Source organism: Perca flavescens, chromosome 16 (assembly GCF_004354835.1).
Source record: "Perca flavescens isolate YP-PL-M2 chromosome 16, PFLA_1.0, whole genome shotgun sequence".
NCBI lineage: Eukaryota > Metazoa > Chordata > Actinopteri > Perciformes > Percidae > Perca > Perca flavescens.
This window is the reverse complement of record NC_041346.1, coordinates 27,189,079-27,215,403: the sequence shown is the minus strand read 5'-3', so window position 1 is coordinate 27,215,403 and position 26,325 is coordinate 27,189,079. Positions and strand designations below refer to the sequence as shown.

General features: G+C 42.4%; 1 protein-coding gene across 3 annotated transcripts; it reads right to left on the bottom strand.

The window, feature by feature from the left end:
* Nucleotides 1-987: 987 nt before the first annotated feature.
* On the bottom strand, nt 988-26,325 carry sec31a (SEC31 homolog A, COPII coat complex component). 3 transcript variants are annotated; one of them, XM_028602145.1, is made up of 28 exons: nt 25,998-26,325; nt 24,174-24,253; nt 23,203-23,326; nt 22,908-23,106; nt 22,290-22,385; nt 21,890-22,030; nt 21,645-21,787; nt 20,755-20,854; nt 20,487-20,648; nt 17,356-17,508; nt 17,036-17,266; nt 16,854-16,928; nt 16,708-16,749; nt 14,317-14,829; nt 13,806-13,938; nt 13,387-13,565; nt 13,053-13,179; nt 12,762-12,907; nt 11,500-11,673; nt 10,648-10,914; nt 9,156-9,260; nt 8,114-8,216; nt 6,477-6,797; nt 5,179-5,234; nt 4,864-5,100; nt 3,739-3,858; nt 3,583-3,654; nt 988-2,608 (listed from the first exon to the last, which is right to left on the bottom strand). In XM_028602145.1, exons 2-28 carry the CDS (start codon nt 24,250-24,252, stop codon nt 2,429-2,431), a joined length of 4,278 nt encoding a protein of 1,425 aa, XP_028457946.1. In that variant the 5' UTR covers nt 24,253; nt 25,998-26,325; the 3' UTR covers nt 988-2,428. The 3 variants fall into 3 exon arrangements, with proteins under 3 accessions (XP_028457946.1, XP_028457948.1, XP_028457947.1); XM_028602147.1 differs by lacking the exon at nt 6,477-6,797 and having other exon boundaries at nt 2,429-2,608; XM_028602146.1 differs by lacking the exon at nt 9,156-9,260 and having other exon boundaries at nt 2,429-2,608.

Below are 26,325 nucleotides of genomic sequence, written 5' to 3'. Positions count from 1 at the left end.
ATTGCATTGCTTTGCAATGACATATCCCACACACTGACAATATCTTGGTCCAATGTGTTCTACGTAGTGACACCAGTGGTGAAAGTAAGCCAGAGAAAGCAGAAAGAGGGGATTAGAGTACTAACAAAAGTCACATTAGGTACATTAAAAAGAAGACATTTTGCTTTATATGTCTTAGCTTTGTAGCAACTCATTTGGCAATGGCTTGAATGTAACGGACGCTCATTAATATCAAAAAGTTAACGCACTAAGGGCCCTATTTTTTATTATTATTATTAGATTTTTTTTGGGGCTTTTCCCTTTATCGACAGTGACAGTGGATAGACAGGAAAGTGGGGGGGGAGAGAGGGGATGACACGCAGCAAAGGGCCGCAGGTTGGATTCGAACCCGGGCCGCTGCAAAGGACTCCGCCTACATGGGGCTCACGCGGTTACTGGGTGAGCTAGAGGCCGGCCTGAAGGGCCCTATTTTAACGATCTAAGTGCGCGGCGGGAAGCGGCTGGCGCGTGTCCAAATCCACTTTTGCTGGTTTGACGGCGGAAAGAAAGGGTCCGTGCGTTTGTACCTCGGCGCATTGCTGTTTCAGATAGCGGATTTGCACCGTAATATTTTAATTTGTAATCTTTTGCATGTTTGTGTGCTGCTGCGCTTCCCTCTGTGTGTGTAACAACCACAGTGTGCGCGTGCTGTGCACGAGCCTAGACGCATTTCACAAATTCGCTGTTAAAATAACAATAAAATGCTGCGCTATTGACTTTAGACCAGGTTTTTGTTGGTCAATGGCGCGATCACTTCCCGCTGCCTCAAGATAGCAATACGCCCAGAATGCATCTGAACACACCTCCCTGTAAGACCAGCACGCCAAGAATGCACCTGAACACACCTCCCTGTAAGACCAGCATGCCCAGAATGCACCTGAACACACCTCCCTGTAAGATCGACACGCCCATGGGCGCACAGATGGGCGCAGGTGCATTTGCTATTTAAACGATGTAAGCGCTGGACGGGAAACTGACAACTGCGTCAGTCTTAAACTAGCAAAGACACTTGCGATGAGCTTTGTGCTAAGCTGGGTGCGAGATAGGGCCCTACAGTTTTAAGTCAGTCAATCTAATGCCCGTTTAAAAAAATAAATCTTTCTATGAAATGCTTCATTTGCAGGTCTGTTGGAAAACAGCGTTCAGGCAATTATGCATTTATATGTAAAAAAAAAAAAAAAAAAAAAAAAAAAAGCATGATTTTGTACTTTTTATGGATTATAAAAAAAGACATCTGAGCATTAATTTAGCGCACAAATATCAAAAGACTATAAAGATGAACAAGCTAATATTCCTTAAATAATTGTTGTTTGTGCAGTTGTGAGCCAAAAGATTTAACTTTAACCATACTACATTTATTTTGATTATCTCAACACAAATAGAAAGTAATGCCCTTAAAATTCCTGAATTTCCCGTTGCTTTTCCTACTTTTGTCGGTCAATAAATGCCTTAATTATGTCCTTATTCTATATGCTAAAGCTTCCTTATATTTTGCTTGCCATTTAGGAGATTTAATTTGCTTCAACACAAATTACTGCATATTTATTGCAACTTTTAATTAACATTTACACAAATGTTTTGTGTAACTGGTTAGCAAGTTGGCAGATTAAGGCTACATCTACACTACTGTTTTCATTTTTAAGCAGCGTTCTAAGACTAAAAGAACTCCTCTCCGTCCATATTTACACGTCTGACAACACATATCACATGACCATTCACACACTCTGGGCATGTGCATGCCGGTGTGAACAGAAAGATTGTCTGTTACTCTGCGGTTCAAATCATTGATGTATAATTTGAAAATACAGATGATACTTCGGAGAAAGAACAACAATGGTGAAAAGTAAGAGCAGTCGACGACGAGGTGGAACCGTTGCTGAAAGGTTACGAATAAGACTGACTGACGTTCATTGGTCTCCGTTAGTGCCGTCCAGACTACAACGCAGCCACGCAGTTTTCAAACCAAAACCAAAACGAGCAGTGTTTTCAAATGTGTCCGTTTTAGGGGCTCTGAAACATCGGAGTAGTTACGTAGTAGTACGCAAGGCGTGAACAAAGCAAAAGATAATCATTTTTAAACCAAATGTGGAAGTGTACATGTAACCTAAGGTGGTATTTAAATAAAAATAGTCTCTAGCCCTTTATTCTTTGTGTGCGGTTCGTTTGCACAGGGCTCAGACGTTACTTTCACCACTGAGTGCGACTGATAGCATGGCTTGTGTTTGGGTTGCGTCAGAAAACATGAATGGCACAAAGACGACTTTAACAGGATTTTCATACATCTCAGAATTCTTCGTCATTTGCACTGCTCCCTGTGAAACGAGCTTGACCACTGACCACTCACTCTGCCTCGTCCACCGGTCAAAGACTCCGAGGACTCTCTGCCCGATCACACCCCGAGTCTGTTGGCCTGTGTCAGCACCACCTTGAGCACGGGCATGAACGCTGACGTCTCGCTGAAGTTGCTGTTACTGACTATGTGGGTGTGGATGTTGAGGCCCTCGGCGTAGGACCGCGCCTCTATACTCCTCGCCATGTTGTGAAGTCCTCCTACGATGGCGGGAGAGAGCTGGAGAGAAGAAAGCGTTGGTTAAAAATCAGAGCTTAGACATCCTTTGTAAACCTTTTCAACTACCGTTATTTAGCAGGATGTACTACCAATCCATCCTGATCTGTCTCAAGGCTTTGGGCCTCATGCAACAACATTACATGTCTTTATTTTCTTTTCCTTTTTTAAAAGAGTATTTTTTGGGCATTTTAGGCCTTTAATTTCACAGGACAGACATGAAACGGGAGAGAAAAGGGGAATGACATGCAGCAAAGGGCCAAAGGTCGGGGTCGAACCCGCGGCCGCTGCGTCGAGGAATAAACCTCTATATATGTGCGCCTGCTCTACCAACTGAGCTAACCCGGCCACACGTGTCTTTATTTTCTTGTTGAGTGTTGTAGAGCTGCAAAGACTTTTTTTTTTGGACCATTTTTTAGGATTTGAGTAATTTTTTGGATAAATAAGTAAAGGTTCGGGGCACCTGATTAGCTTACCTGGTGGAGCGTGCGCCCCATGAACAAGGGCTCAGCCCTTGTCGCAGCGGCCGCAGGTTCAACTCTGACCTGCGGCCCTTTGCTGCATGTCATTGCCCCCTCTCCCTCCCCTTTCACATCTTCAGCTGTCCTATATTATAAAAGGTCTAAAAAGGCCCAAAAAATAATCTTTAAAAAGAATTCTCAGACAGACACTGATATGGTGAACAGAGCTTTGATATAGTTTTAGTTAATGTCTGCAAAATACTCAAACTCCAAATACCACTTGAGAATTTCATTCAAACCGAAGAAAAATCTAAATGTGAGAACATTGGTGAAAGTTCTCTCCAATCAGTCTGTGCCACTCAGGAACAGATGTGCGTTTGGGGTTTCTGCTTGAACCCATGAATGCGGTCAATTTCTATTTTAAAAATCTAGACTTATGAAAATACTTTTTCAGCAAATTTTTTTTTTTTATTATTGTACTCTGTCATTGTGCAAAAAGCCAAGCTGGATACTCACTGTCTGCTCTCTAAGTTTGTCATAGAGCGCTTCCAGACGTTTGTTGGCATCATCAAGCTTTCTCTTGGTTTGCTGTAGAACGATTACATTCATTAAGTACAGATAAATTAATAAGTAGAGATAAATTAAACTGCCATCTCAGTCAGATGGACTCACAGGGTCGGCAGCTACAGCCAAGCACTTCTGGATGAGCCCCTCAAACGTGGTCTTCAGGACAAGGTGCTCATCGGGGATGGGCTTCTTCATGATCTTCTCAGCAGGGATGGACTGCAGAGGCTAGAAGGGTTAAACAGAGTAAGATCAGAAGGAGCCTAATGTGTGAATGACTCTAAAAGCTACATCTACACTGCTACGTTTCGGTTTAAAAAACGATATCTTTTGTAATGTTTACGCCTCGCATCCACACTACTCCGGCGTTTCTGAGCCCCTATAACAGAGACATTTGGAAACACTGCTGCCCCTGTTCTTGTTGGAAAACTCCCAGGTGGTTTTGTAGTCTGGACGGCACAAACGAAGACCTTTGGAAACGACGACGAAGGTCAGTCTGTCTTATCGATTGGGTAGGCTTACAGACCTTTTAGTAACAGTTCCAACTCATCGTCGGTCCAAGCACATTAATCCCTGATCTTACTTTTTCACCATTGTTGTTCTTTCTCCAAAACTATTTTCTGTATTTTCAACTTGTACATCCATGATTTTTAACCGCAGAGTAACGTCAAACAATCTGCTTCATATGCATTGTCAGATGTGTTAATATGGACGGAGATAAGTTCTGCTAGTGCAGCTAAAAGTCTAGACGTAGCCTGACGTGCACCTCGCAAAAAATGTAACTATAAGCCACTGCGACGCAGACCACAACTGTGATTGGTCCGCTTCGTTGATGCTTGGCAGCGTTGCATTTCCCCTCACTCATTTCCTGGTTCTCCTTCTCCATAAACAACATGAACTCAAGGAGAGGGTTAACTTTTCCTGCTACAGATTCCCCACTGTGGTCAGAAAGAACAGAGGAGACACTTTGTTTCTCCCACTTTGCCTCTAGAGTCGCTACTCGCTCCGAAGCAAATCACCATCACTCTCTTGCTCGCTCTACCACACACATACCGGCCCTGCTATTCTCTTAACGAGATAGAACGCTAGAACGGCGCAGACACCAACGCACAAGTATAAACCTCGGGCCACTTACGGAGGCTAAGGCGAAAGCTCCGCGCCTTAAGAATGTGTTGCTGAGTCAAAGAGACAGGCTGTAATCCTTTTGTTCTGTGACAGAGGCAAACTGTGTACCTGTATAACATCTCCAGTAGGCGCTCCTGGTGCCCCCTCCATGCTGGTCTTGGGCATTGCAGGGTTCATGGGTGGAGGGGAGAGCTGCTGCTGCTGCATGCCTGAGTAGGGGACCTGGGCTCCATGCGGGCCCTGGCCCATGGCCTGAGGGGGCCCAGAGGGTACCGGCTGGGCCTGAGGGTCAGCGCCCAGCGGAGCCATGATGGGAGCAGGAGGGGCGTAGTTCATTGGAGCCGGCTGAGTGATGGCAAACACATTTTATTTATATATACTGTCCACACTGACAGAATGCAGAGCTTCAGTCAGCAGACGTACCTTCTTCTTTGATGGTCTGTTCAGTGCCGGAGGATCATTCCAGCCATTCTGAGGCCCTGCAGAAAAAAAAACCCAAATCCTAATCATTCATACTTTCTCACACTACCAGAGAGTCTATTTTAGGTTTTGAAATGTGTCGGAGTAAGAAGATTATTCAATTTGGCCACTAACTTATAACATTTAGAGGAAAAGTTCTGCATTTTGGGAAATACACTTTTTCACTTTCTTGCTGAGATCGATACCGCTCTCATGTCTGTATGAAAAATATGAAGCTACAGCCGTTCGCTTAGCTGAGCATAAAGACTGGAAGTAGTGGTTAAAGTTAGCATGACTTTGTTTAAAAGGTAAGTAAGTAATAGGTATCATTTTAAAAAGGTCCCATGACATGGCTCTTTGGATGATTTTATATACACCTTAGTGGTCCCCTAATACTGTATCTGAAGTCTCTTTTATATAGACCTCAGTGGTCCCCTAATACTGTATCTGAAGTCTCTTTTATATAGGCCTTAGTGGTCCCCTAATACTGTATCTGAAGTCTCTTTTATATAGACCTTAGTGGTCCCCTAATACTGTATCTGAAGTCTCTTTTATATAGGCCTTAGTGGTCCCCTAATACTGTATCTGAAGTCTCTTTTATATAGACCTTAGTGGTCCCCTAATACTGTATCTGAAGTCTCTTTTTATATAGACCTTAGTGGTCCCCTAATACTGTATCTGAAGTCTCTTTTATATAGACCTTAGTGGTCCCCTAATACTGTATCTGAAGTCTCTTTCCCGAAATTCAGCCTTGGTGCAGAATTACAGCCACTAGAGCCAGTCCCACAATGAGGTTTTGAGCAAGATTCCAGATCGGCCCATCTGAGCTTTCATTTTCTCAAAGGCAGAGCAGGATACCCAGGGCTCGGTTTACACCTATCGCCATTTCTAGCCACTGGGGGACCATAGGCAAGCTGGTGGAACGCATATTAATGTTAAAAAAACTAAAGTGAAATTTTCATGCCATGGGACCTTTAAGGAGGGTTATGTGCTGCACACTATTTTCAGTCAAGTGCAGTGACCTCTTAGAGGGATAGGGCTACACATGATAATAAAGAACTTAATTCTGTCTTGTATCTTAACAAGTTAAAAAAAAAAAAATATATATAAATAAATCCAAATGCTCGTTCAAGTCGGGGAGCATATTAAAGACGTATTAAGACGGCCTAGTTTTAGAACAGACAGGCGGAGTGAGTTTGTGAGGATGATCAGAAACATGCAGACCTATTCTCTCCTTTAAGAGACGGGGATCAGCTGTGTACCTGAGACTCCGCTCGGTGGAGGAAGAGGCATGTACGACACAGGAGATCCTGGCCCGCCATGCTGGAAAGACGCTCCGGAGGACGGAGGAGCGGAAAAGGAGGAGGAGGCGGTGGGAAAGAAAGGAGGATGGGAGGGAGGAGAGGAGGACAGGCACTGGCTGATGGGAGGTTGTCCGGGATAGACCGGAGAGGCCGGCTGTGTGTACTGAGAGAGAAAGCCAGGGGGCTCTGCAGGAGGAGCAGCAGCGGAGGAGTACTGAAGAGGCTGATAGATAGACGCCCCCCCAGCTCCAGGTGGATACTGGCTGACCTGGGGGTAGGCTGGGAGTCACACAGAATACAACACATGCTGTAAGTAATAAACCAGCACTGTTGCATGTTATACTAACTGTGTCATGCAACAGGACAGACTGAGTATTAATGAACAGTTAGGTTATAGTGCATGCTGAGGTACTTTATATTTAGCTTGTGGGTTACAAAAGACTCAACAGGCAAAGAGATGAACATAGTGAAAAGTTATTCATTCTCATATTCTGTTAGTTACTAACTCTGAGTATAACAGAGTCAAACATTTCCAAAAGGAAATGCTTGTCAGTGTTTTAAAGAAGACAAAAAAAAAAAAAAAAAAGTTTGGGTTGATGCAACTCTGTCTCCTAGAAATAACATTTATACACTACTAAATAGGGCTGCTCGATTTGGAAAAAGTTAATAATAATCACAAGGATTTTGGATAATATTGAAATTTATATATGTAAATATTTAACATGATTACTCATTAACTTTTGGAAAGATGTTGCTATTATTGAACTTAAAAAACAGGGAAACAGTTAACAAACAGTGAAAACACCTTGAACTATGAAAGTGACCTTAATACTTTTCCTGTTTGGAATTTTTGAATTCCCCTTAAAATAAATAATATAAAAATGTATATATTTAAATGTTGGCTGAGTGAGTTTAAGAGCGAAAGTGCGCGTGTCATTCAGAACACAAGACAAAATAAGAGTTTACTTGCAGAATGTAATAGGCAAAATAACTCTCTTTCTCACTTACATTGTTTTTGTTATCTGAATGTTGAAGAGTAATGTTCTTATACTGCACAAACCATGTCCTGGCTGTAAGCTGGGACTGATCCGTTCTGGGCCCTGTATGCAAGTACTAGTGTATGTTGCCATGTTGCTAGGCTACTAAAGGTATGTCCAAACTGGTTTGGTTCAGTTTGGAACGAACTCTGGTGCGTTTGCCTGTTTGGTTCGGTTTGTTTTGGCTGGTGTGAAATCTGTCAGTTGAAATCTGGTGCAGGTTCAACAACTGGACTGAGGTTGTTTTTTTGCAGGTGAGAAAGCAACCTAAACCATTTGGTTACGGTTAAGGAAAGACGGCGGTTTTTGGTTAAATATAGAAGAAGAAAAAGAATCCTGGGTCTCATTTTATGTTTTAGTTGTCTGAATGTGACCATGAAAACGATTTGTTCAGTGAACATTCGGCAGACACATTCAATATAAGAATTTCCTTAACAAGTCAGTTGTATATAAATATTTTTAGGAGACAAGGTTGCTCGATGACATTTAACCTCAAACTTTAATCTGAAACTTTTCTCTCCATATCCAAGAAAGGGCAGAATATATAAAAACACTTACGCTGGTACTGATGGGAGTACATGTACCCAGAAGTGGAGGAGGCTGGAGGTGGAGCAGCTGTGCAGGACGGTTGCATCCCATACATGGGGCCTGAAGGCTCCACCTGCAAAGACACAAATCGGAAACCATTTTTCAAAACAAAAGATAAAGGGCTATCCACAGGTAACTGTCTCTGTGCGCTGCAACTGACGATGAAGCCGGCAGGGTTGTCTGATGTCGATGACTTAGGTTTACCTAAACGTTGATCAAATATGTATCGGACACACTGAAGTAACAGCTGCATTATGACAATCATTTGCCACACATTATTTTCCACGAGTGACTTGATCCAAATACTGAAGGTCCTGATTCAAAACCTATTACATACGTTTAGAATTATTGACATATTATGAATGAAAGATTAACTGGTGATGTAACCAGCTACTGTTTAACTAGAGAAGACATCTACTCTGTTGAAACTACAAAAACACACAGGCTGCTCAGTTGTACAGTGGTGTCACCGTTAACTTCAGCTCACCATGAAGTTATTATCGTTAATTAGCGACAGCTCATATCATCTGCCTGTGGCGATGTTCGTCGGTCAGCAACGGCTAAAAACGAAGCTACTTCCTGAATGTTCTGTAAGTTGATCTTCAGTCGTGAAAGTTTTAATCGTTTTTTTTTTTTCCATAGTAATAGTTTTAAAAGATTTAACAAAATTCATGTAATGTCTGCAGTTCAGTAGCATTAGATTTGCTGACAAGGAACAGCATGCATGTCAGGAGTGGTGTAGTTAAGAGTGTGAAGAGTGATGTCTGTACTGTCAAATCACAATAACAAATGAAAGAATAAGTATCAACAGGAAGTGGGGTAAAATGGGTAAAAGGCAGGAGAACGGCATTACCACAGACAAACCACAGCAGCCAAATAGAATTTGCGACATCAGGCGCTGATTCGATCAATGAAAACACTCCATTGCGATCATAAAGTCAGTCTGTGTGCAACAACATCTGTAAACATTGTGTGTGTGTGTGTGTGGAGGTTGGGTGGGCGGTCAGGGTACCTGCTGCTCTGAGGCTCTGCCTACTTGAAGAGGAGTAGGAGGGACATTGGGGAGGGCGGTGGGAGTTTGGTTACTCCAGGAGGTGACAGTGGAGGTAGCCCTCACCTGAAGCACACAGAGACACACAGCACATACCAATGATGGCTGCAGCACGTGGGGGGGGGGGGTGGGGGTCAGGAAACACAGAACACGACCGCAACGCACACACATCGGACCAGAGCCAGGGTTCAAATTACAAACCCCCAAAAAAAAGGTTTGACAATAAGCCCAATTATTATTCATAATTCACGACGACATTAAGGAATCAGCATGTGATTTAAACCCTGGCTAGAGTGGTAATCCAATTAATGAAATCATTACAACCCAGCTACAAAAAAAATCTCCTCAGCAGGCAGTTAGTTAGAATGTAATAGGGATGGGGTTTGATAGCATTTAATCAACTTAAAATACAGTAAAGAATAACTGCAAATAATTTTAAATCCTTTATTTTATCCCTTGTTTTATGAGTACAGAACCTATTTGTACTAGTGTAGAAGTTTGGTACCACTCTAGGCATCATTAGTGGGGTAATTTACGAGAGACACCTTTAGTTCCATTAGCGGCTGCACTAAGCCATTCGGCTGATAGCGCTAACTGGACCAATGTTGGACCAAGGTTAAAAAAGCTTCTGGGGGGTGTTTGGCTCGAGGTCATGGTGCAAAGGACCCTAGGGTGAAATTACTCCGAACCATCACTTTAAGAGCCATAGCAAACTGTACTTCACTTTGTGATTTTTTTATTTATTTATTTTATCTGTGAAAGCGCTATATAAATACATTTTACTTACTGACTTACTTAACCAGCTACTCGCTTTAAATATTGGAAGTCACAACTATGAAACTGATCAGATTAAAATGTCTCCACTCTGTTGGTCCCTGGTCAACTATATAAAAAAAAAAAAAAATAACAGTTCACTCGCGGTCGCACAGCGGGGTTACAGAGTGATGCTCTGATCTTTTTGCTAAAAAAAAAAAAAAAAATACCCCCATCTTTCCCTGAAAACAGACACCAGCTGCAGAGAGCACATTACCCAGACAACAGACAGCCTTTTCTTTATAAGACCTTAATTATCTGCAACTGATGTAATCTGCCACCGGGGATATTTGTTATTTTAGTTAGCGACAGTCGGCTAAAGATGAGAAGGCATCCGTTGCTCTTTGCTTATAAGAAGTTAGGAGACAAGAAAGGTTCGTAAGAGATTCGTTAAGAGTCTGAGCCCAACATTAATATTTCAACCCCCACCTCTGGTACGTGGCCTGTAGAGGTTAGTGTTTAGAGGAAGAACAGGAAAAAGACCGGTCTGTGTGAATCCTGATGTCTAACGATAAAAGCTTTTAATCCCAAGACACCAGGTTTCACACTGACTCATGAGTAAAATCTCAAAGTGAAGAACAGTAAAAACTTGTGTGAACATTGTTACGTGATAAAATAACTCTTAAAAAGTGAAACATACCGGCTGGTAATACTGTGGCTGTGCAGGGGCCGAGGCAGCCGGCGTCAGCATGGGCACCGGAGCTGCTGCAGTGGGCTGAGGCCCCATGGCGGGCTGGATCGGAGTGAACGTACGCTGGGGCAGGGCCGAGGCGTGCTGCGAGGTGCGCTGAGTCGGGGCAGGCGGCTGAGCTCTTTGGTTTTGTACCGGCGCTGTAGGAGCAGTTGCCGCCGCCGCTTGCTGCCCCAGAGCCCGACTGAGACGGTCACGAAGCTGCTGTACGGAAACCTGTAAGGTAAAAAGATGAAAGGATGAACTTAAAATGTTAGTCAATGTTTACACTTCATGAAAGGCTTTACTAGGCATTTTTCTTACTAGAAATTTAGGAAGAACTCTACACAAACTTAGTAACGTTTTGACCCGTATATTAGACAACCCCCGACAATAGGATGTAAAAGACTTTATGAGGAACACAAGCGGACGAAGATGGATGGATGGATGGACATCTGGTTCTAATAAAGAAAATATTTTTATTTGAAATTAGTCCTTCATTTCGTTTGTCAGTCACATATTCACAAACCCTCTGGTCAATCTCGCGGAAGCGGCCGGTTTGGCAACCACAGTGTGCTTTTCTTTGACCATCTCTTTGGGCTCGTCATCTCCAAACGTTACATTCTGTGACACAACATTTCTTCACTGCTTGGCCGACCCTGCTGCGTTTGTCACCATCATCTTAAAGTTTGTATCAAAACTTCTTCTATAGGACAACCTCACTTTTTTATATATATTCATAGGGGGAAAAAAAAACTGTCTGTCTATTCGGGTGAATACGGTAATGGATTTAGCTGGTGCCGCCCAGTCCAGATGTGGTACCTGGTTGGTGTTGTCAGGCAAGTAGGTGATGGCGGTGGACAGACTGCCCTGGGAGGCCAGCAGGTTGGCATACTGGCTCATCTTCTCAGCAAGCAGGATGCCAATAGCAGTGGGACCAGAGCGCTGGGTTTGCTCCACTGCACGCCGCAGCACCACCACCTTCTCCACCAGGTCCTGAGGGATGGAAACACAGAGTACATTAGCACAACTAAAGATCCAAGCTGCATTTACAGGCTTTATTTTGGTCAGTTGGGAGCAACAGAACTAAAGCTGAAAACACAAAATCTGGCCACTTTTTCGTTCTGTTCCTATGTTTCCACCTCAGCGGAAAACAAAACGTAAACATTGAGATATTATCACTTTATGAAGTTTTATGGGTTCTATTTACACATCTAGCAGACATGGAGCAACGTTAGTATTGATTTGGAAACATAATTCTAACCACACGAAGAATTTAGCCTCAATATTTACTCAGTTTCCCTCAGCTGTACTAAGGTTTTTAGTCTCTTTCTGCTCAATGTTTATCTGTCCGGCCTACAACTTTACCCTTTAAGTTCACCCTAATTGCTCTCAATAACATTGCTTTCAGTTGCAGCAGGAAGCTGTGCCTAAAAGCCTAGAAACCCACTCTACACTATCTGCTCAGCACTTTAACAGCAGACAGACACAGTTAAAGACTAGCTGCTGAACGCAGTGCAACATTTAGCAGCTAAAGAGCCAGATATTTTCCTCAAGGGTTGGTACTGACCAAAAGCTAAAAAGGGAGAGAATATTGGACATTCATCAGATTGACAGAGATGCTGCCCCAAAGTGTCCAAAGAAATCAGTTTTTGCAGGTTTACGATAGGTAGCCCTATCTTGCACCCAGCGCAGCGCAAAGCCCGACGTAAGCGGTCAATTTCCCGTCCAGTGCCCGCGTTGTTTAAATAGCAAATGCGCCGACGCCCATCTGCGCGCTGGTCTTACAGGGAGGTGTGTTCAGGTGCATTCTTGGGTGTATTGCTATCTTGAGGCAGCAGAAAGGGATCACGCCATTGACCAACAAAAACCTGGTCTAAAGTCAATAACGCAACACTTCATTGTTATTTTAACAGAGCATTAGTAAAATGTGCCTAGGCTCGTGTACACTATGCTTGACTATGAATTAATTAAGACACTAAGTACAACCCTTTTGAACCATGCGCATCGACACTTTCTCTGCCGTTAAAGTAGCAAAAGTGGACCGTGAACTTAGATCGTTACAATAGGGCCCAGAGACACACCTGGAGAGAGAGTGGACAGTGGCCGTCTTGTGCTCTGGTCCAGCAAGACACAAGTTTCTCCACGTTTCCAGCACAGATGTAAGACAGACAGGCCTGGGCTTGGAGTTGGGCATCCTCTGCTGCCTCCAGTCTGCCCCCGAGAAGGTCTAACAAGCAAGACGAGTTCAGTTAGACAGCACACATTCACAGCTGAGAAAGTTTAATAAAAGGAGCTCAGCAAAAAACATGGTCAACAACACTGTGGTCTAGTAAGGTCTGTCAAACAACAATACACACGTATCCTGAACTAACCACAGAGGGCGGAGAACTCCTCGGGCTGAGCGTAGGTCATGACCGCAGCCAGCGCCTCCTTCCAGTTCTGCAGGTCACATGTCTTCAGGATGTCATGCCAGTCTTTCATCACCACTGCACTGATCAGCTGCAGGACCAAAACACAAGTTCATGACCTATCATGACGCTTACTTTACCAAGCTCTCTGTAAAAGAAATCCCCTTGTTGTTGCCTTGTAAGGATGTTAACGATCAAACAGTTAACCGCTAACTGACAATAAGAACTTTGACCGATCAATACTATCAGTTAAAGATTTAGTCAGGAAAATAAAACTATTAATTAGTATCCCTATTACCTTGGTTATCTTGCTGTGCGTTTTCATAAAATACTTCTTCTGGGTTTTCTGTAAGAGCTCGACACCTCCGGCGATGGCCAGGATGATGCTGTCTGCCATCCGGTTGTCATGGAGACAGAGCTCCACAGCTCCCTCAAAGTCTCCGGTCAGCAGGGCCTGTGTGATCAGCCCGTCTACATCTTGCATGAAAACAAATAGTTAAAACTCTCTCTCTCTCTCTCTCTCTCTCTCTCTCTCTCTCTCTCTCTCTCTCTCTCTCTCTCTCTCTCTCTCTCTCTCTCTCTCTCTCTCTCTCTCTCTCTCTCTCTCTCTCTCTCTCTCTCTCTCTCTCTCTCTCTCTCTCTCTCTCTCTCTCTCTCTGGGATATGCTGTGAAATCTGCTGCTGTAGGTTTCAATCATGAAAGATTCAAAGAGTTACCTTGACTGATGCTGAGACTGACTCCATCTGTGAGGGCTGGGGCTGGAGTGTGAGCTGGAGCTTGAGCCGGGGACGGAGCTGGAGCTGAGGTCTCAGGAGGACTGCGCTCCTCCTCCACCGGTGCTGCCGTCTCCTAAGACACCAGAGAAACATTTTATTTATTTTTATTTTACCGGGAATATTTCCCATAGAATCTCTTTTACAAGGGAGTCCTGGCCAAGACAGCAGCACAAAAGAGTTTCACATAAAAGAACGAACAACTAAAACAAAACGACAAATGACATCAAACGATGACTGATCAGTGTTCATTGAGTGGTCAAATAGCCCTTAATCCTGTTTTTATAAATCTTTCATGCTAATATAAGAATCTAGTTTGAAGTGACGCTGAAACGCACACCAATCAACCTTAAATAATTAAAATCACCTATGTGTTTACTATGGTGTGCAGAGCCTTTAACAGATGAAACTTGGGCTAGAAGATCTGTGAAACTGTGCAGTGATGAAAGTCTACCTCCTCCTCCTCCTCCTCCTCCTCTTCTTCCTCCTCCAAGGGGATCTCCTCTTCCTCTGCTTCCTCCTCTGGAAGAACCTGGTCCACATTTTCTTCCGGCTCGGTGGTAGGAGCATCCTCTGGATCTGCTGCTGCTGCTGCTGCTGGCTCTTCAGGGTCAGGAATGGAGTCTATTTCCATCGTGGTTGTAGCAGGCTGAAGGTTTGTTGCAGCAATCATGTCGAACGCCGCCTCGGGAGTGTCAGCAGGCGGCCCGACTGCGGCAGCAATCATGTCGAACGCCGCCTCGGGAGTGTCAGCAGGCGGCACGAGTGCTGCAGATGTCATGTCAAAGGCTGCTTTGGGAGTGTCAGTGGGCGGCACGACTGCGGCAGCAATCATGTCAAAAGCTGCCTCGGGATTGTCCACAGGCGCCACGACTGCAGCTGCGAACGCTGCCTCTGGTGTGTCAGAAGGCGGCACGAGGCTGATGTCTGGTAAAGGCTGCAGGCTGGCTGGAGCGGGCACCTCCACCTGAATATTGAAGGAAGATATGGGTTAAATAAAGTGAAAATTAAAAAAAGTTAAATTATTGAATGTTTGAATGCAAAATAAAGAAGAAATGGAGAGGCTGAAATTCAATGCGGACATATCATGAGACATTTGGGTAGTGTGTAGTGTGGCGCATGGTGACTAAGTGTGAGTGGAGATATACAGTATAATAAAATAATTTTAATTTATCGGCAACGTGCTTTGGATCTGCTCCAAAATGTAAGGGTTCTTCCTTGGGCCATGCTAAACACTTCCACCAAGTTTCGGGTTAGCATTTTTTCTGCAATCCTGCTGACAGACAGACAAACCATAACCTCCTTGGCAGAGGTAATACCAAGATACTTCCGTCTTTGGATTTAACACTGAAGGAAATGCGTCACGTTTGGGTTCAGTGGTGGAAACAGGTGTGTGACTAGACGATACATTTACACCTCTGAGAGGGACACTGTCACAAAGACCACCGACATCCACAGAAAACAGTCCAATTTGTATGACAGTGTGCACATTGACACTGTGTTGGGAAGCAGATTTATGAAACAAAACAAAAAAACAGAACCAGAATAATGGGTTTCACTGCGATTTTAAAATCAAAAGTCTGTGCAAAGCTTCCTCTGAGTAGTTTCAAAAAGGGAAGTGGTATTTTTAGCACTGGGAACAAGCTTCATCTTTATGAAAACTTGCAACACTTTGTTATTGCCAAATGTAAGAGGAGACTACAGACACCAACTGTGGCACTAATTACTGCCAATAGTAGTTGGTCCGTTTTGTTGAAAGAATGTGGACGGCACAGTAAGCAGGAACAAATGGAGAGTAGTTCAGCGTGGTTATGGGCAATTTGGAAGCATTTCTACTGAGTGGGCAGATACACAGGGACTACTTGTTATAGATTTTAAATGGTTGGATTTTTATATTAAGAAACTCTAGTTGGGCACTTTTTAAATTAAACAGTGGCTGATTTTTATTTGTTTTTCAAGTTTAATTTTCATTGAAAAGACCAAATAACACCATAATAATAATAATAATAATAATAATAATAATAATAATAATAATAAGACTGTATGTTGTAATAAACAGTGGTGGCTTGTCATACAGGATCTGATAAAGATATACTGTATGTGGGCACCAGAATTAGCAGCAATTTGAAAAAGCTACATTATACAATATTATATTTCATCCACATGACCTAAACGAAATGGTGATAATTGCTAAAAGTAAAAAGAATAGTGCAACAATTTGAGAAACGCACCTCTTTGTAGCTGAGTTAGATGAGAAGATCGATACTATTCTAATGGCTTTTAAACCTACATTGTGTAATTTTTTGAGTTGATTCTTAGCAAAAAAAAAAAAACTTAGTTTATTTCACAAATATGTGCTCATTCATATGTAATTACTTCCAAAGTATTCTCGTAAGCCTAGAATCTGCAATTTAGAATCATTCAGAATACATACGAGCGAGTTGCTCGAATGGCGGCAGGCAAAGAGGGACATATCTCCGTCTTTCGTGCTTTTACACTCAGATTTACACAAATCTCTGCTGGAGTCTTGTCACAACCCAAGGAAGACACTGCACAGACACATACTAAAACATGTTTTACGGGGAATTATCACTTCAGTTTTTGTATGGATTAAACAAATAAGATAATGTGTTAATCAATGAGCTTTAGGAGGTGCTGCAAGCCAAGCTGGCTGTTTGGCCGTTTCCATTCTTTATGCTACGATCATCCAACCGCCTCCCGACTCTAGATTTATATTTAACGGACAAATATGAGAGTGTTATCTATCTTCTAAAGAGAACTTCCCAAAATGTCGAACTATTCCTTTAAAATGCACCGTAAGAGTAACTGCTCTGAAGAAAATTACCTGCGGCGGGTCAGCAGGCTTTTCTTCTAGTGCTGCTGAAATCTGACAACAAAAACGACACATGTATCACAAGATGTATTAAGCAGAAAACATTTTGAGCAAATAAATATATAGTGTCGTACAGCAGCCTAGAAAATACACCTCACCTTTAAGGCTAGCTCCTCTTTGTTGTACCCCAGAAGTTCCAGGTACTTGCTTCGGATATCACTTTCAAAATTAGCCTGAAAACACAAAATAGTCACCAAACAACTTAAAGAATGACAGCATTATTTACTGAAAACTACAGTATATATTTCCAAGATTTTTCTAGAAAAAGATGATTTCATACCTTGAGGAAAGACCAAAGAGTTTTTTCAAACTCATTTTCTGCTGCATCGATCTTCCCCTGGCAGAAATCCACAAAGCTGCCTGCACTCAGAGTGGCCTGAAGCTGATCGGAGCGCTTCAAAAAGGCCGTTTCTGTAACAACCTGGCTGACGTGTACGACGTGTGAAGCGGGCTGCTGAGGCTGCTGCGGGTTCGGCTTTGGGTTCTCCAAAGACACCAGCTTCCCACCAAACTAGGAGTGAACGAGAGCCGAAGGAGTGTTTCAGATGGTAAAACAACAAAACCCCTCGATCTCATGAAAAGTGTAGAAACGGGACTCACAGCAAACGAGGCTCCTACAGGTCTGCGGATCCACTTGGGTGGCTTCTTCAGGGGGTTGACTGTAGCTGGCGGGGCAGGAGTCTGGGGCAGCTGCAGCGGGGGCAAAGTTTGTCCTGTCCCAAAAGGATCCATGTTCCCAAACGAGTTGCTAATCTGTAACAGAAACCCAGAGTCCCGTTAGACACAAACTAGATATGATCAATATGTCTCTATTAACAGGTCATGTACCGCAGTCATTTAAAGTAGCTGTGATAAAACCTCTTCTGAAAAAACCCACCCTCGATCCTGAGGTCTTAGCAAACTATAGACCTATATCTAACCTTCCCTTTCTCTCCAAGATCCTTGAGAAAGTAGTTGCTAATCAGTTATGTGATTTTCTCCATAGCAACAGCTTATTTGAATACTATACTTTCAATCAGGATTTAGAAAGCATCATAGCACAGAGACGGCACTGGTGAAAATTACTAACGACGTTCTAACTGCTGCAGACAAAGGACTTGTCTCCATACTTGTTTTATTAGATCTTAGTGCTGCTTTTGACACTATTGACCATACCATCCTGTTACAGAGATTAGAACACTTAGTCGGAATTAAAGGAATCGCACTAAGCTGGTTTAAGTCTTATTTTTCTGATCGATCTCAATTTGTTAATGTTAATGATAAATCCTCTAAGTACGCAAAAGTTAAACATGGCGTTTCACAAGGCTCAGTGCTTGGACCAATTTTATTCTCCTCATATATGCTTCCTCTTGGTAATATCATTAGGAAACACTCAATTAACTATCACTGCTATGCGGACGACACCCAATTATACTTGTCAATCAAACCAGACGAAACAAGTCAGTTAGCTAAACTTCAAGCATGTATTAAAGATATAAAATCCTGGATGACCTTTAATTTTCTGAAGTTATTGTGCTGGGCCCTAAACACCTCCGAACTTCATTATCTACAGACATAGCTACTCTGGATGGTATTGCCCTGGCCTCCAGCACTACTGTCAGAAATCTAGGAGTTATTTTTGATATATCCTTTAACGCCCATCTAAAACAATCATCGAGAACAGCCTTTTTTCATCTTCGTAACATTGCCAAAATTAGGAATATCCTGTCTCAAAACGATGCTGAAAAACTAGTCCATGCATTCGTTACTTCCAGGCTGGACTATTGTAATTCCCTACTGTCAGGTTGCTCAAATAAGTCCCTTAAGACTTTCCAGCTGATCCAGAATGCTGCAGCACGTGTTCTCACAAGAACTAAGAAAAGAGATCATATTTCTCCTGTTTTAGGTACTCTGCATTGGCTTCCTGTGAAATTCAGGATTGACTTTAAAGTCCTTCTCCTGACCTACAAAGCCCTAAATGGTCAAGCACCATCATATCTAGAACAGCTCTTAGTACCTTATTGTCCCACTAGAGCACTGCGCTCCCAGAATGCAGAGTTACTTGTGGTTGCTAGAGTCTCTAAAAGTAGAATGGGAGCCAGAGCCTTCAGCTATCAGGCTCCTATCCTGTGTAACCAGCTCCCAGTCTGGGTTAGGGGGGCAGACATCATCACCTCATTTAAGAATAAACTGAAAACTCTCCTCTTTGATAAAGCTTATAGTTAAGAAGTGAGGAGTTGCAGCGTCCGCCTAACCCGGCCCACCTGCTTCTCTTCGTAGTCATCAGATTTATTGATCATATAAATCAATAATATAGTGAGAGTAGAGGGAGGCAGGCCAGTACAGCCTCTCATCAATGTTTTCATTTGTTTCCTTTTGTATGCATCCTGTCCCAGAACTGCTTGTTACTAACCTAGCTCTGGGGAGTTTACTGCTATGCTCTGCGATTCCCTTCAACGCCCGGCCGCGTCCTGCTGCGTCTGCTACACCCACCCATGCTCTGCAGCGCCACGTTTCATCCCGCAACGTCCTGCTGTGACATGAACTACAACGACTACCTTCAAAGTCACTGTTCCACTATCTTTAATGCGACTATTATCGCCATCACACCCCCAACCGGCCCCGTCAGACACCGCCTACCAAGAGTCTGGGTCTGCCGAGGTTTCTTCCTAAAAGGGAGTTTTTCCTTGCCACTGTCGCAATAGCCTCTGCTAATGCTTGCTCTTGAGGGAATTACTGTAATTGTTGGGGCTTTGTAAATTATAGAGTGTGGTCTAGACCTACTCTATCTGTAAAGTGTCTCGAGATAACTCTGTTATGATTTGATACTATAAATAAAATTGAATTGACGCCAGAAATCTAATTTACAGCCAAGTTGGTGACGTGGAGCTCTAAAAAAGGGAATTCTGTGGCCGGGTTGGTTCAGTGGGTAGAGCAGGCGCACATATACTTGGAGGTTTATGCCTCAACGCAGAGGTCTAGGGTTCGAATCCGACCAGTGACGATTATTTGTAATATGTTTTAATATTGTGTGCACCTGCCCGGGGACTGCAGATGGAAACTAGCATTAGCTAACTCTGGTACAAAACATCTTTTCGTAAGATTAATGTATTTTGTACATTGTCCCTGACAAATAAACTAATACAATAAATAAAATTTCCTGCATGTCTTTCCCGGTCTCTCTCTCCCTTTTCTCACCTAGCTGTCTTGTCAAATAAAAGGTGGAAAAAGCCCCAAAAATAATCTAAAAAAAAAAAAAAAAAAAAAGGCCATTCTGACAGAGGTTGAATAACTCAATACCAGAAGAAGTGTTAATTGAACTGGTGGTTTGCTCGCCAAATGCCCAACAGCATCAAGCGATCACATAGTATCTGAAAAAGTCATTGATAACAGTAGGTGCAAAATAAAAGAACACAATGACATTCCTAGTCTAGTCTGCCTGACTCATTGATCTTTTATCTGACGGAGGTTTGTGCGAGTTAGAATCTGTGGTCCGACCATTGCTCTGGTATATCAGTAGCCTATCTGAGTGTTGTTTTCTTTTCTTCCAGCTCTGTCTATCCTTCTTGCTGAACGTTAGCAGTTTATTTTCCCACAACATTTGCAGAAATCTCTTATATATATTTTAGCGTGTCATCTCCTCAAAAGTACCGTGCTATTACAGTAAATTACACATCAAGATCACCTCTTATCTATACAACTGTTCACAGCAGACACACGTGTTTGTTTTGTCTCCGGAGCGTTAATCTCACCTGGTCAGCGTGTCTCTGGCTCTGCGCCTGGTTGCTGCCCCCCATGATGGAGTAGACGTTAATGCGTCCGTCAAAGCTCGCAGCCGACAGCACCGCGGGGTTCCTGGGACACCACTGGATGTCAAAGCACCACTGATTGCTGGTGGGCAACTCATACAGAACCTGAGGATTCAAGCAGATGTTTTACTTAAATCAGTGGACAGTGGGTGTTTATTTTTTTTCCACTTTGGTTGTGTTAATAAAACATTTATATATAGGACATTTTTACCTCTGCTGTGTTTGGATTCCAGCACAGAATCCTGTTGTCCTTCCCGCAGCTCAGGAGCAGCTCAGGATCAGCCAAGCTCCAGGCGATGGCCAGGACGCCCCTGTTTATACAGAACAGTACAGTTAGGTCTTAAAAAGCCACCTGGTGGCTGCGTTAGCTCAGTTGGTAGAGCAGGTGCACATATATAGAGGTTATTTTTTTTTTTTTTTTTTAAAAGCCACCTGATTTTTAAGGGACAGGGTTGGCAATAGGTTATGTTTTTCTTATTGTCATCAAATCCCATGAAAAGACCAAAACCAACAATGTGTTAATCCGTCGCTGCATACTTCCTGACTTTCCCAGTCTTTCTGTGGCTCTCATCTCCAAGTCCACTGGTTGTGAGTGACGGAAGATGTACATCCATTTAAAACATCTCAAAATATATAAAAAGGGCTACATAATTTCCTTAAACTGATCCCTGTTGTTTGAAGCAAACGTTACTGTAACAGGAGGAAATAGAGCATTTGTCGAGGACTATTTTCAGCAGCTGATTTATTCACATTTTGTGCTCTAGTGAGTATTTGTGGCAGCAGGACAGTGTGTGTGGGATTGAGTCAAAATAAACTACAGCGAGTGTGTTATCATGGTGATGAAGGAACATGACAGCTTGTGCAATTGTGTTGCTGATTAACATGTTTTTAACAACAATGGAGCTCTGCAGCACAGAGGAAGAAGATATATCAGGCTGTGATACACATATACTTGTTAGTAGATCAATTCGTTGTTGGTTTTGGTCTTTTTCAATCATTTGTTGACAAGGACAGAAATATGAAATATCAGTAACGATATCAGATCAGATATCAAGTAAAGCTTTATGCTGCTTTGGCACCAAATTAAACTGGCGTGTTTACCGTGTGTGATTCTCTAGAATCTTGAAAGGAGACGTAGCAAAACGTAAGTCCCACATCTGGATGACTGGCATCCGATCGTCCTCCGATGACAAGACCAGCTGAGTGGCCACTTCTGGGTTCCAAGCCAGCCCCGAGCAATGCATCTAAAAAAAACAAACAAAGACATGCACACAAAAGAAGACATTAAGTGAGAAAATTCTTTGTTTTTGTCCAAGACAACATCTGAGCGAGAAGGAACTACGTACTCGGTTGCTGTGGTCGCTAACTTTAATAATGAGGTCATTCTTGCGGAGGTCCCACACCGAGGCTCGGCCGCTCGGACTGGCAGAGGCCAGGATGTGTTGGACCTGTCTGTTCCACGACACACAGCTGATGTCTTCCACAGGCTTTAAGACAAAAAACACATTCATTAGAGTCATCCAAACTGTTACAAACATTATTTACATGCATACAGATTACATTTAAAAAAAAAAACTGCTCAATGTTTGAACATATAGTATCACTTATTATGAAGACATCTGACAAATGACAAGATTAACGTCACACCGATGACTTCAAATTGTAACAATAGAAAGGATGCAGTAAGTATATTTAAATGAATCATTGATATTTACAAAAATGAAGTTAATGGAGTAGAGAAACTACCTGAGTTTTAGGTCCTGGTGTCATTGGAGAGCCAAAGTTGTTCATGTCCCAGATATAGATCTCAGACTCATTCCCACCTGATGCAACCAGGTTTGTCTGCAGCAGAGAGGAGAAAATAAAAGATGAGTCACTGCATTTGGTTTAAAACTGAATGCATGCACACACTATTAAATTCACTGACACTGGACTTAAAGGCAGGGTTGGTAATGTTACAAAGCTGGCAAGATTTGAAAGTAGCTCTGCCTCAAACACACAGACACGTGCACGCGTTTCCCGCTTTTTTTAGTTTAAGTCTTTCTTTTTTCTTCGCTTTTTTAGCAGGGCGGGCGGCTGCAAGTAACCGCGGCAGTGGCAAATTTTTCGGAGTTTTCCCCTCCGTTCTCCAGCAGACTTGCAGTGACTGTGGCGGCGACAACGTGCATTGAGCTCAGGCTCGTACACGAGAGGGGCAGAGTACATGCAGCGGGGCAAGGAGGCATTTTATTGGTTCTTTCAGAGAAGACAGCGAGGCAGTGATTGGTGGGTGTTTTCACAGGATTACAGCAGCCCATAACTTATTTATTACTGTTGGGGTGTAAAGACCATTTCAAAACAATATATATAAAAAATGGATCATACCTGGAACGGGTTGACGTCGAGAGCTCTCACTGGTCCTGTGTGCTTGTCACTCTCAGCAATGATCACGTCGGTCTCTCCAGCCATGATCTTTGCAGAGTCGTACAGGATGACGTTGCCGTTCTCGCCGCCTGCAATAAGGACCCCAGATGGGTGACCTTGGCCATCCATCCCATAGGGACCCCAAACCAGTTTGTGGTATCTGCAGGGAGAAAGAACGACAACGCGGGTGTGATGAACAGCTGCAACGAAAGGGGAAAAAGTGAACGACGTGAATGTAGCCTGCAGCTTTTAGTACCTGTGAGAGGAGGAGAGGCTGCCGCACGACTTCATGTCCAGAGATGGCTCAGTCAAGTCCAGCTCGAAAAACTCCAAGGAGGCATTGGTGCTGAAGGAGGCATCCAGCTGCTGGGCTGATGTTCCTGCAGAAAAAAAAAGCACGGGAACCTTTGGTGCATGTTGTGTCACATAATACATACGGCTTGTCGCTCGTAGGGCTGGGTTAAAATAATTCTCCAATTAAATCGATCTTTGTTTGAGTGATCTGATATTGATTAATAAAATCCATAAAATGACTTTTCACCATGGAAAAGTACTTTAAACTAACTTTTGGGGGTCAATTCTTTATGTAAAACAAACTTTAACCTTGCTCATTATAAAAATTATTTGAGGGTTGCTTCTGTCTTGTACAGTATGTATGTATGTATGTATGTATGTATGTATGTATGTATGTATATATATATATATATATATATATATATATATATATATATATATATATATATATATATATATATATATATATATATATATATATATATATATATATATATATATAAAAATATTCATCATGACCAATTACATTTTATAAAATTACTCCAAAACATGTCTCAGGTGGTTTTGTGCTCACCTTTAGTAAGTTGTAACAAATATGATAAATCACTTTCATTCTTTCAAGTTAGTAAGTAGAAGTAAAAAATAAAAGGATTCTATTTTTAACCTAAGTTCAAAATTTCACTTAGCCCTGGACTCCTGCATCTTTACTATCTTTACAGCCAAGAGCACAAGTCACACGTCAAATACACTAAAGACATTTATACTGCATGGTACGGCACCACGTTTTGATATTGTCATGTTCCAGTTCATTCTCTGTGTGTGATTAGTTTAAGTGGCTGTTAGAATGGCTTTGAGACTAATTATTTAATGTCTTGCTAAAGAACCAGATACAGCAGTAGCAGGCGTGTGCCGGTGCTCGCTGCGTGCTCATACCTGTTGCAAGGTAGATGGGGTGGTGCTGTGCAGGGCTCCAGCTCTGGATGGCTGTGCGGTTGATTTCTTTAAGTTTCATCCTGGGAGGGAAAAAAGCGCACGTTAAAAAAAAACATGCAGTAATAATATTTGATTCTTCAATTAAAAGTGATCTTTGTTTGAGTAATCTTATATCAATCAATTAAAATCCCCAAATCGATCTCTTAACATATGGCTTTTCACCATGGACGTAAAAGGTAAAAAGTACTTTAAACAAACTTTTGGGGTCCAATTCTTAGTGTAAACATTAACCTGGTGACTTATAAAAAAAATATTTGAGGGTTGTTTTCTTGCTTGTACAATTCACAGCCTTAAGTTCTTTGAGATTCTCTTTTATATCCAAGCAAAAATTGGGATTGTAACAAAAAAAATGTCCCTAACCTTATTGATATTGAATCGGAAATGTATTAGAATTAGGATCTTATGCATAAGAATCAAATCCATTCAGGAAGTCATTGTCAATACCCAGACCTGGAAATTACTACAGTAGTTTTATTTAGCTTTCCCTCCATGTAGCTTATGCAGAAATTACCAGAGATAACACAACATACAATGTTCTTTACATTATGTATATATGTTTAAGGATTGGTTCACATTTTTCAAGTCTGTCTTAATAACAACACTCACATGCCCGTATGGACATTGACAGACTTATTGGTATAAATAACCACTTCATTTTGTCAACAACACAGAACAATAATTGACTTTTGTCCTCCACTCAAAAACAATGGCAGTAGAATGGATCAGCAAGTATGAACAGCAAGAACAACTACAGTCTTATAATGCTGCCAATGTACATGTATATGTGCATGTATGCTCAGTTGCCAATTTATTAGGTGCACGTAGCTAAAACTAATGCAGTCTAATAAAATACAATAAATCCTCCTTTATGAATCTCATTTAAATAGGTGTTTTTATGCTCATTTTGGCAGCTGCAGTTTGTGGTGCTGTTGAATAGCATTAAGCAGAGAGGTGTTTCTGTTAGTCTACACTCATTGATATAAATGGGGTGGGCAAAATAACATCCTCCAAAATCCCCGTACAGTTAAATAAACCCCTCTCTAAACTGTTTAAAACAAAAACAGTATAGGCCTAACCTTCATACAGTCTGGATTTATAGCAGGGCTGTTGTTATCGACTGCATTAGTTTTAGCTAGCTGTACCTATAATAAACAGAAAACTGAGGGTAAGTGAACATATCCTTTAAAAATAGGAGGCAGACTAGTCAATGCATTTGGTAATGATAGGTTACCTACACGTGACAGTAATGCAGTTTTATTCCCACCAATATATAGTGCATTCAGCCCCGCAGCTGTAATACATAGAGGAGTTAAAGAGTAACCGACACAGGCCTACTTTGACGGACACTTGTGCTATGCATTGTAGAGCCGTTTTGCTGCAAAGACATTACAAATGTATTATCTATCTGTCTCAAGAAATCTGAGGGAGCCGGTCGGCGAACTTTAAAGGTTAACATTAGGAAAACTAAAAAGTACAGTATAAAGCTAGCAGCAAGCTAACAGCTGATGGACCAATCAAAAGCCACACAGCAATGGCAATAAGACGCCTCGGGAGTAGAAGAAATGAGAGTAGTCAAAAAGGCAGAAAACTGGCTGTGCTGCAGTTTGTTGTTACTTTTCCGTGCTTCACAAGGACGTGGAACAGCATGTCCTACAGCTACAAGCAGATATTATCTAGCCGGCTAGCTGTCTGCAAAATATAACAGTGGGAAGACAGTTACACACACACACACACAGGTCTTATTACTTCACTAAAGCGGCTTACCTTTACCTTCTTTGCTCCCTCTTACACAAACGCACACATAAAATAGGTGACAAACACAAACGCCCCTCCAGCCGTAATTGTTACAGGTTCCCCTTTCGGTTCTGCTTCGGGGTTAGCAGCTGTGGAAACAAGAAGAAGCTACCGGGTCCGGGCTACGAACTCAAGACAGATTTCCACGTCCCCACTGGACTCCATCAACGTGGCACTAAGCAACAGCCTCCTCCTGCCACGAAGAAGAACAACAGCTTCCGGGGGACGTCGTCTGCACCATAGTCTATGGTCTGCACCCTTTCTGTCCTTCTGTCCTGTCTGCACTTCTAGCCTTCTA

What these genes read in the sequence shown, in the direction of transcription:
- sec31a (XM_028602145.1), bottom strand. Translation starts at nt 24,252, where the DNA reads ATGAAACTTAAAGAAATCAACCGCACAGCCATCCAGAGCTGGAGCCCT. An exon ending in GGAATCCAAACACAGCAGAG is followed by an intron (nt 20,649 to 20,754) that starts GTAAAAATGTCC and finishes TTGAATCCTCAG; the next exon opens with GTTCTGTATGAGTTGCCCAC. An exon ending in CAGTCTCAGCATCAGTCAAG is followed by an intron (nt 13,566 to 13,805) that starts GTAACTCTTTGA and finishes TTTTCATGCAAG; the next exon opens with ATGTAGACGGGCTGATCACA.